This window comes from Brachycentrus maculatus, unplaced genomic scaffold, assembly GCF_059751285.1.
Source record: "Brachycentrus maculatus isolate JH-2025_06_01 unplaced genomic scaffold, ASM5975128v1 h1tg000102l, whole genome shotgun sequence".
Taxonomy (NCBI): domain Eukaryota; kingdom Metazoa; phylum Arthropoda; class Insecta; order Trichoptera; family Brachycentridae; genus Brachycentrus; species Brachycentrus maculatus.
In genome coordinates this window covers 1889255-1901139 of record NW_028280856.1, presented here as the reverse complement: position 1 = coordinate 1901139, position 11885 = coordinate 1889255, and the positions used below count along the sequence as shown (strand labels likewise).

At 28.4% G+C, this 11885-nt stretch overlaps 1 protein-coding gene across 1 annotated transcript in view; it reads right to left on the bottom strand.

The window, feature by feature from the left end:
- Nucleotides 1-2777: 2777 nt before the first annotated feature.
- Osi2 (DUF1676 domain-containing protein Osi2) overlaps nt 2778-11885 on the bottom strand; it is a 31302-nt gene continuing 22194 nt past the window's right edge. Inside the window, exons 6-7 of the mRNA XM_088258705.1 lie at nt 10315-10458; nt 2778-4249 (exon numbers count right to left, since the gene is read on the bottom strand). Coding sequence (XP_088114831.1) covers nt 3963-4249; nt 10315-10458 — 431 coding nt within the window. The 3' untranslated portion in view covers nt 2778-3962. The remainder of the gene's footprint in view (nt 4250-10314; nt 10459-11885) is intronic.

Sequence of the window (11885 nt, the reverse complement as noted above, 5' to 3'; positions counted from 1 at the left end):
CGATTAAGTGGATTATTCAGGTGTTTAATTTTAATAAAATACCACGTTTAAGATATACATAAAGAAAGACATAGCCAAAAAGTGATTGTAAAATCAATACATGAAACTACTGAGTGTTAATGACTTGTATTTTTCATGATCGAAATGCCTCAAATTATCATAAATGCACTGTTATCATGTCAATAACCTGAGTGCGGTGAAATGTAATAAATACTTCTTAAATAATTGCTAATCACTTTCAATTTCATGTCCGTTGCATTAACATATCGTTAACCAATTAACTTCTTTTAGTTGTTAAATAACGTAAATGTAAGAATCCAAACACGCCATCTTAAAACACTCACGAACAATATTTATTTTCACTTTTACGATGTTCGATTTGTAAGCATTCTCCCAATTAAAACGCAAAAATAACAACAACACAAGTAAAAAATAAAAATTTATTTATATTTTAAAAATATTAATCAATCGTAATTGAGATAGTCAGTTTTTTAACATAATACGTCATATCAGCCGACTAAAAACTGTTTGTTTCTAATGTGATGTAAAATGAATTATATTTTAACGTATTCTAAAAATGCATAAATTTCCTTTTTTTTTTACTTTTAGTTGTTAAAAAATCATTTGGAAAATTTATTAATTTAATTAAGCATTAATTGGAGTTTCTGTAGACGTATTTTTTTGTTATTTTTTTACTTTATTAACGATCGTAGCTAATTTGCACAAAATATATAGCACGTTTACTTTATGATAAAATAATGTGTTTTCTCTTTTAAAGTAGGTATTTTAATGTTTGGAAAAGAACTTATCTAAACAAGGATGAACATATAAAAAACAAGGAATTATGGATTAGTCTGAAATATTGTAATTATTATTGTTTTATAGTTAGGAAGTGACATATTCCAGATATTGATATGGTCCGCGAAATCTTTGCCGAGTTTTAGCGTTCGGTGTATGGGAGTTTTGAATCTAGATACTGTCCAGCTGTTATTAGAATAAAATAAATGACTTTTGTTTTTTTTTTAAATCAAGTTTTGTAAAACAATAAACAAAAATATTTTGAATCTATTTGCGATAAGAAAGGCAACTTTTGATTTCGGTAACTTGATTTAAACATTTAAAAGAAAACAACACCGACTAAACTTAGTAATAAAAATAATTTGATTTTTAATTTTTAACTAATTCAATCTACAAAAAAAAAACGAATAACCCCGATATTTTCTACCTGTATATAAGAGTAACACGGAAAACAGATTTTAAATATATGAAAAATGTTAAAACTGTTATTGACACGAAAATATTTACCCTTAAAGCATTCCGTTTGTAAAGTAAAAAAGTCAAATGACTTAGTCTTTGACATTTCACACACTAGTGAATAAACTGTTAAAACTTTCAACGTATAAAAGCTCTGCGGGTTTTCATTATAATATTCTCTATTAAGAGTACCATATCTCTGCTCTTTTATACGCCAGTTTTGATAAAAGCATAAACCCGTTTATGGGATACCAAACAACAAGTTTTTGACTGTGGAGCTTTATAGAGTGGCAATGTATCACATCCATACATCGATTCTCAAAATGCTCTTGGCGTGGTGTTTAAAAGTATTGTTTTACTTAAATACTATTAAACAATCTGTAAAATAAATATTTCTAATGTAAAATAAATATTTCCCTTTATTTATTTAATCTGGAAAATAAATGTTCTCTTTTAAAATAAATATTTCTTATGATCTTGAACAGTTTACGCTGTTACGACATTAAAATCAAATGAAAATTCTCATATTCTTTTTCAAGAAGGTGTATTTCAGTGAGTTTCGTAGGTTTCAGTCTCTTTAATGCCTGTCGTGAGTAGTTTTGAAATCTTTTTTTGTAATGTTGCTTAATTTTTTCAAAATTTTACTAAAGTTTCACGTAAAATATTGAAACGTTGAAAAAAAAAAGAATGTTTCAAAGAAATGTTTGAAAGAAAAACTTTTGTTTAAAAAAAACATCATTAAATTTTTATGCTTGAAATGGATTCCTGTATTTTTACGAAGAATTTTCTTTTTATCAAAGGCTTGTCAAATGGTAATAAGAATATCAAATGGTAATAAGAAAGGTTGGGGATGGAAAAATATAAAAAAAGCATAATAGACAATTTGGATAACCATCTTCGATTTCTCCTGTAATTGATAGTATTTGATCTCATCACGCCAGTTTTACAGTTACCTTTAACCCCATAGCTTCTATTTTGAATCAAACAATTTTTTTACATGTAAATATTAAATAAATTCTAATCGCCTCTGCATTTCAAATCGAAAAATGTAAATAATTTTTATCACTTGTTGTAATGCCATTTTTTTTTAGTAAATTGTGGGTCAAATAGTGAATAAAACAGAGTGTTTAAAGCGATACTTTTATTAGCCATCACATATCGTAAGCCCGTTAAAAATTCCAAGAACTCTATGTTCTAGGTATTCTTATCTCAAAATACTTATTTTTCAATGTTGAAATATTAATTTAATATTTATAAAACCATGTTCATCTTCTCACAATACAATGCCAGATCGATGAGCAATAGAATCATAGCCTATTTTGTATTTTGAAAGGAAATACTGCAAACTACGTGATCTGTAAGTGATTAAAAAAATATCTTTATAAATTCCACACGTAAAGGAGTTTTAACCCCACCAAATGATCTTTATAAATAAATATAAACATATTATTTTCAAATCATTTTATTTTTATTTTAACAGTAATTATTTACATAGTATAAATAAACAGGAAAACTTCCTTTATTGTAATAAATATATTTTATTAATCTAATCTTAATCTATGTTCACACATTTGTTCTAAAATGGCTTAAAATGATTAGATTTTTACCTTTTATTTAAGTACACTGCATATCTACACGAAAAATTTAAATAAATACTGTATCAAGGGTGAAAGTTCATTATTGTTTATTATTTTGTCATTGCAAGACAGACATTATTAAATTATGTGCTAATATTTTGTATATAATTTGGTCCGCCTCCGTAGTGTAATGGTCAGCACGTTCAGCTACCGTTCTGGAGGTCCCGGGTTCGATTCCCAAGGGGGGTAAAATAAATAGAAGTGATTTTTTCACTGTCATATTTATTCAATATTATCCTGGACTGGTACCTGAAGCGGAGGGCTGATCACCTTTCCTTCATGTGTAAACGATCAAGATAACACTGCGTTTATATGACGCAGTGCCCTATGCACCATTGGGGTGCGGATAAGGGTTTTATTATTATATTATATTTTGCATAATTCAATTTTTCAGATTGTTTTGATGCAAAATTATACAAAGCGTTTTATTATTTACTTTAATATTTTTTGTGGAATATTTTAAGAGATATTCCAATTTATGGAAAGGATTTTATTGAAAAATAAACTGTAAATTTTATTTACACGTGTAGTTTTAAACACGTGTTATTTAAAATATAATTTTTAAACCATAAGAAATATTTGATATACACATATATTTTAATTAAGATTTATTTTTATTAGCCTGAGCAACCCGTTATTAAAATTGGGTATCGAGTTTTGGAAGAGTGGGTTAGAACCCTGCAACTCTGACTGAAAGTCTGCGACGCTAACCACGGTACCATAATACAGACACACACACACACACACACACACACACACACACACACACACACACACACACACACACACACACACACACGCACAGCAAATGCACACGCGTACACACGTTACATATACACGTAAAAAATTTACAATATTTCTATAAAATTTTGTATACTCGTAGATAGAAGTACGAAACTTTAAAAGTACAACACTCTCCTTCGACTTTAATCGACTTTGTGGTAAAAAGTGGTATTGCACACTACATTATACACTTTGAAAAGGCATTACACTGATGAGAATAATGTTACGTTATCATACCACACTGTAAATAATGCTTTAAATATACAATAAATATTAAAGAGAACAAATTTACGCTTTGTTTTCTTCTGGTTTCAAGTCCTTAGCGTTTCTATACTGCCACCCTTGGTAAGCGAGGTCCTGGGAGTGACCTTCCTCCCTGAAGGCTACACCCCCAGACGATGAGTGCTCCCTCCCGTAGTAGCCTTCGTAAGGCCTCTGATGATACGCGGACTGCCCGTAGCTCTGTAGCCCTATCCCGGCAGGGGTGTATTGCGGACTGTTGTAATATTCTTGGCCGAATCCAGGATAGGATGACTGAAGATTTGGTTTGCAGAGCTTGAAGTATCCGATCAAACCTAAAGGGAAAATAGGAATATAATTTTTTGATTTGGCATAAGCTTTGTAGAATAATTTGATTATTTAATGATGAAAAAAAACACATGAAAACTACAGACGTTCTCATCTGATGAATTATTTTATATTTTTTATGTTGATAAGAACATTTATAGTTCTTAAAAATATCCGTCTTCTTGAACTGTGATTTGGCTTTACATAAAAATAAACTAAGTATAACTTTATTTAGGAAAAAGTATACGATAAATTGTGCTTAAAAATATGAAAAAAATGCTTCAAGTATTTACTTTAGAAGAAAACATAATGTTATTTTAAGTATTAATATTTTTTAATATTTTTGATCAGTAAAGACTTTTAGGAAAACTTTATGGTTTAGCTATTTTCACGTATGCACGTCCTTATGCGTACAATATTTTTCATTTGCATTGATAAATAAGTAAATTATTGGATACGTGTCTAATAAGTAATTTGAAATTTACCAGAACTTCATTCCTGTACTTATTAAATTTATCAAATTTAATAAGTATATGAATGATTAGATTTTATTCAAATTATTATCTTTTTAGTGAATGATGTTAGGGAAAATATTTGATGGAAAAAATATGCATAAACGTACTGTAAAAAGGTTTAGTTCTAAAAATTGTCGATAAGTTGTCATCCGGAGTGGACGTATTCGCTGCGCAATGCTCAATAAAAGCAACATTTAGGAGTTTTTTAAATAACATTTTCATATGGTGTACGGAGTGCGATTTTGGTCTTGTAAGGGAAAGGTAATTAACTTTAACTTAGCTATGAGTATTTCAATGTTTTAGAATTAGTACATTAACCCTGAGGATGTTAAGGTTCTTGTCGAAACCGGTTGGAAAAAGTGTACCAATAAAAACTGGTTAAAACAAAGTTGTTTTAATTTATAAAGTTTTTAAAATGTGCCACAAAGTATCTGAGAAAAACATTTAAGAAAAAAAATATATATGTAAATATATTTTGGACGGGCTAAAGATATTGTTTTATTTGATCATTCGGAATTTGTTTTATGAAAAACATGACAATACAAATAAATCAGTTTTACAAGACTTTTTTGGAGTTTACAAATGTAAACAAGACAAGTTTCGAGAACTGCAAATGCCAAATATAAATAGTTTGTATTTTCACATGTTCATAAGAATATTAATAATTCTCAGAACCTCTAGTGTTTACATTGATAAACTCAAAGAGGACGTAAACAAGTGTTTTATTTTGAAAAATGTTTTTGCTGTAATGGTATTTAGTTAAAAATAAAAGTATCCTTTGATAAATATATGTTAGATAAAAAAACACAAAATCACTTTCGTAAGAATTAAAAATGACGCAATATTAACGAGTTTTCAGTCTTCCCACGTAACTCAATTTATCAATATTCTATATTAATATTGGCTTATGGAAAACATGAAAAATGGTTCGTAATAAAATTTCCTGCTTAGTCTAAGGATTGGAGGCTTCTCCTTTGACCTGTTCCATCAATCCAAGGCTGCCATATTGACGTAAAAATATAGCACAATTTTGCTACAGAGACGCTAAAAAGCATACACAATAGATGACTATGAAATTTTGCGGTCGTGTGATACATGGTGATAGATGATTCGAAAAATATATCCAATATCTCGTACAAATTAAAACCTAAAAATATTACCTACACTTTTTAATATTTCAATTTTATAAGCACATCATGTTCATAATTTTCTTTGGTCAACAAACGATGTTTTAATTTCTTCTTCTTCTCCTTCTTACCCTTATCCGCACTTAATGGTGCAAAGGGCACTGTAGCGTATTGACGCAGCGTTATCTTGATCAGCAAGGTGATCACTCCTATGATATCGCTCATTTTTATATAATACCAATAAACACAATTCAGAAAATAAACATACATAAAACTAACAAACTAACCATCACAGGCAGGAAGAGAAAATAGAACGGTATTATTTTTTGGAATCTCAACATAGATAAAGACGAATATAGAAGTCTGGGTAGGCTGGTTTAAGTGATTATATTACACTTTCTGCTAAGTAGAGATAATCCTGATTTGGGAACAGGTATTTGGACACACTCAAAATGTTATAAATAGAACGGTACACGAATCTGTCTTTGCAAACAATCGTCACCTCTTCCACATTCATGCATCTCCATTTACATACCAATAAATTATTTCAACTCCTAATCTGACCACTTTCAAGCATATGAAATACTTAATCATGCCTTTTCCTCTGTCTTCCTCTGCTTCTATGACCACATTTGCCTCTTAAATGTATGGTTTTAGTATTCATTCGTCACTCATTCGATTCACATGCCCAAACCACTACATTACCTTTGATTTGTAAAAGTTTTCATTTTGAACCCCGTTTTCATGAGCAAAGATTAATTCTTAAATTAAAAAAGGGTAAAGAATAATTTTTTTGTTTCTTAGAATAATAATTATTTTTACAATAAAGTAAGAGTTAATTTTTTTTTTTTAACATTTTTTTTAACTCTTCACCTTTCAATAACTCTTTAATTTTCAAAACTATGTATTTATTTCGAAGAAAACTTTTTTTTAAACGTAAAAACGATGTTTCAGAAAAAAATCATTTTTGTAAAATGTGACCTGTATTTAGAGAAAATAAAGTCGCGACTTAACAAATACTTGCCCTTAAAAAAGAACTTAATAAAGATATACCATGAGTAATTTTCATCCTATTTTTAAAACTTTTACTTTTCAACAAGTCTCAATGAGTACTTAGCCTATTCGGGCTCTTTTAGGTCATCGCTCAGTGAGCAAAAAATTGAATACAATGCTTATTGCCGACTGAGAATATTGGATTTTATAAAAGATAAGTTTTTCGGGTGCTCTTAAAAACACGAAAAATAACTTAGATTATTTGCAATATGTCAAAAGTTTAAATCACTTTGACAATGTTATCGCTGTCTAGGTTTCCTTTTGAACCCGCTTAAAAAGTTCTAAGTATCGAAAAATTCAATGACCATATTATAAGAAAAAGTTGACTTGAAAATATTTTTCCTAAAACTGGAGTAATTTTTCAGACTAATGACATTAAAATAAGAAATTTTCTTAAAAGAATTTTCAAAATTAATTTTCAGGATTATTATGATGGATTAATAATTCGTTTATTCTTACGAATTATTTTTCAACATGCTCCATACAATTTTACTGCTAGTTTTGAATTGAAAATCTCGTAGGCAAATAATTATCCAAAATAGCTTCTATCTGGAGATAAGTCGTTCACTCCTTTCATCAACACCATATATCAAAAAACTTGATTTTTCAGGAGTTCGTTTTAAAAGTTTAAAAATATTATACAATGTATTAAAAATAAATATCAAGCCAATTATTGAACTTTTTATTGTGCAACAGATCTTTTAAAGTAAAACCTGATTTTTTTTCTCCATTGGAAAAATATGAAGTACATTAAAAAAAATAATTAAACAAAACATTTTATTTAAAATGCAAAACCAACACTTTCTGCCCAGTAGCGGGTTAATATTATGTTAAAAATATGCCGCTTTTGCTGGGAAGAAGAGCATTTTCTGGGCATTTCGAAAGCATGCACAATTGAAAATTGTTGAAATTTTAAATATGACGTTGTTGAAAGGAGTGAGCGAATTGTATCGTTTGCTAATTACGTAAATAATTATAAACATTTCATCAAAATGAGAATGAGTTTTAGTTCCTCGTGTGAGATAAAAGAGTTTTATAATAAAACAATTAACTTAATTAACAAGTCTGGTTTACGCCATAATTCCCAAAACCTTTTCGTTGCAGTATCCTTTGCTTCTTTTATGTGAACAAGATAGATCTTTTTTTAAAAAAAATTGTATTTCAGTTTAAATAAAATCGATGAAGTATAAAAAGAAAAAATAATCTTAAAAGATAATAAATAGTTTTTAAATTAAAAATATTTATATTTTGCATATTAAAAGCATTATTAGTTTTGTGGTATGGTAATATGACACTCTCCGTGTCATTCATGTGTAATACTCAAAGTGAACGATGAATGATAAGGAGAGTGTTAAAAATACTTATTTAATGTAAAGACATTCTCCAAAAAAAAGTATTTACAAACTCAATAATGTAATCTTATCCAATGTTTATTTTTTATATTTTAAATCATCATGTTACTTCGCAAAGTTGATGCCGAATCAGTTAATAAGTTTCATGTTTTTGTATGTGCTTTTAATATATTTATTAAATAATTTAAAACGTGTAATTAATATTCACTATGCTAAGGCAATTAGTTGAATGGTCTATTTTAATGAAACTAACTACTTAAATACCTTTTGAATGTTAGCTTATAAAATTAACATAATCCTTATTATTGTACTAAGCAATAAGGTTAAGTAAACCCTTAATTAAATTTTATGGTCAAAATTAATATACTTTTCGAATAATTTTACCATTAACAGATTTGTAAATTAGCATTAATTTATGTTTTACATGCCTTCCAAAATAATAAAAATGAATTATTTTGAATGAAGAAAAAATAGTCAAGCAAATTTTGAGGCATTTCAATAACTTCAATAACTTGGGGGAGGTCAGGTCAGAAGTCAGAATAATCGGCGGGTATATATGAGGAGATGCAAAAATTTGGAAGAGGCGAAGATTGTTTTGAAAGATTGGAGTGGCATTTCATTATATCCGGCTACTCCTGTGGAGAAACGGCGTGACGGTTAGTTTGACATAGTTTTTTTTATGTTATTTTTACCGTTTTTGTCTTTTTATATAATTTACACCAATTAAATCATTCCAAGTTTATTCATAATTTATCATTGTTTTATCTTATCAGTCATATTTTTTTACGTACACATTTAGATGGCAATTATGATAAAATCAACCGTATGAAGAAGAATTGTTTTCAGTATTTGAGTGTTTCCAAATTTTTGCTCCAAAATACTGGATTTGATCTTCGAATTATAACTGTATTGATAGGCTCAATACAGATGAATATTATTATTTTTAAATGGGTAATTTTAATAGCACCTTTTTCGTAAAATACTACCTTAAGGGAGCAGAAGAAGTCTATTGAGACGGGATTATGGAAGTCTGTGAATTTTAAAATGATGTATAAATTGTATAAAAGGATATAATAAATTGTACATAGTGTATAATGGGATAACCCAAATCAACCAATGATAAGCCGTAAGCCCTGCAAATACCCAGACTTCATTGACATCTCAAAAGAATTATTTATCTTTGCTGAGGTATTAACCCAAATCATGATATAAAAAACTGCCAAGTATTGTAGCATAATCCAGTATTCATGTACTAACAGAAACGTTAAATTACGCCGGCGAAATAAAAGTTATGCAATCCGCAGAGCAATTGTGTTATTCTGGTAAACAAGAAGGCGCTAAACAGTACTGTTTTCAGAATTAATTTTGTAAGAGAAATATTATTTCACGTTTTATTAACCTGTCTTACCCAAAGTATATAAAAAATACCCTTGCTCGTAATTCATTAACGTTGATATTCATAGAAATATTACAAGCAATAAGTTATATGGAGTTTACGACAAATGACATGCAGTTGAAAAATTGTATATTCATAGACCGAATGCAGGAAATGCGACGCGAATAACCGGAATAGATGCAAAAAATAATTGCTAACATTCATGCACACGGTTGTCGTGCATACTAGTAAGAGTACGATAAATTAATTATCTCGGTGAACATCAAAAACACACGGTGACAAGACCTCTCGACCATTGGATTGCGTATCTGAGAATTGAAGTAAATTGAGGGATTGTTTTTAAAAGCAGTATATTGAACATATTTTTAAATATCTCAATATATAAAAAAAGTGTTTCTTATTATTTAAACAAAGATTTAAAGAAAAAACTAAAGAGACATCCGAGACCCATATTTAAATTAATCACATGATTCGTAGGTATTTACTCGTAAATAAACATCGTTCAAACATATAATAGAATTAAACTCATTTTTTGAGCAGTAGTTTACCCTCATACGTAATACCATTTTCATTAAATAAGCCTTAGAATAGGATGATTTAAAAAAAATATGTTTAAATTTTATCAGTTACCAGGAATAATGATGGCGAGGAATCCAAGCAGTTTCTTGAAGCTAGCTAGGCCAAGAATCAGAGGCAGGAAGAGAAGCAGCTTCAGCTTGAAGAGTTTTAAGATCAGCAGCATTGGGATGAAGAGCTTCTTCAGCTTGTTTCTCTCTGAAAAATATAAATCATACTTCGTTAAAATCAATAAAAATTAATTAAGAACAAATTCTGAAAATAAAACAAGTCATCGGTTGATTTTTTTAAAAACATTAGAGTTCACTTAAACAAATTTATGATTGAATAAATGGTAGTAAGTATATCAAAAAATTAAGAGAGAAATTGGACTTGAAATTTGTTTGAATAGAATCATAAATTTAACTATTAATTTGTTCAAATGACAAATTGCTCGCACAGTGCAGGCCTTATTTCAAACTCTTGAAACATTTTTCTATGGGAGAGTGAAGAATTTTGCGAATAGTTATTAATCAAATTATGAAATTTATGATTCACACTTCTTCATTTTTTAAAACTTAATTGCTGTAAGGGTTGAGCACTGATTTTTTAAAGTGTTCATAATATTTATTTAAATTTACTAAGTTAAATTTAATGAGTTTTAAAAAATCAGGTAACACACATTAAAAAAGGTCACCATCACAAGAAAAAATACCCATTTTTTTTTATATATTTCTTCAGCAAAACTACGTTTGAATAAACACAAAAGTTTTTCATTACCAAATATCAATATATAAAATCATTCAAGAGATATAGGCAAACTTTTCAAGATAAATATGAGGGTAGGGATATCGACTTCCAAAAAACAGCCTTCATGGAACCCTTTAACAAAGGGTGAACGACACAATAAAACCATCCTTGATAATTTTTTGTTCATTGATACAAACTGCCCGAGAATCAAAGGAATTGTTTGGCATGTATATTGCTGTGAAATGAACGGACGAGTAAAGAATTGTCGATTTTCAGAACGATGAATTACTTTTATCCCTTTTAAACCCTATTTTACTTTTCCTATAGACTAATGATACCAAAAACTTTTATAAAAATGTATAAATGACAATGTGGCTATCATAAAATGATTAATTTCCATCACATTTAAACAAAATATTGAGTGACTTGCATATTTCAATTCAAATTGTTTTTTTTGTTATCAAAGGCTTTGTAATATATATTATGTATATGACATTGGTATAATACGCAAGAAAATTTGTTTTTCCTTTTTTTTATGAAAACCAACAATAGTACAAAAGAATTTATTCTCTTTTACATATTTAAAATATTTTTCGACAGTAAAGCAGCGATTAAAATACGAAAAATATTCGTTTACATTTAATTAATGGCAAAGAGAAAATCACATTAAAAATATTCATAAAACACATGTTATGATTGTTTTAACAGTTTTGTGACAAATTCGCAATTTCGTACAAATTTAATATAAATTTTAATAGCACGTAATACAATTCATGTTTACAATAAATGAAATTATTAAAACCAACTTTTGTCGATATACAAAATAAATAATATACGCGACATCTGTTGAGTTTTTAGAGCTAAAAAGAAAATTTGTTAAGAGTTTAAAACCAGAA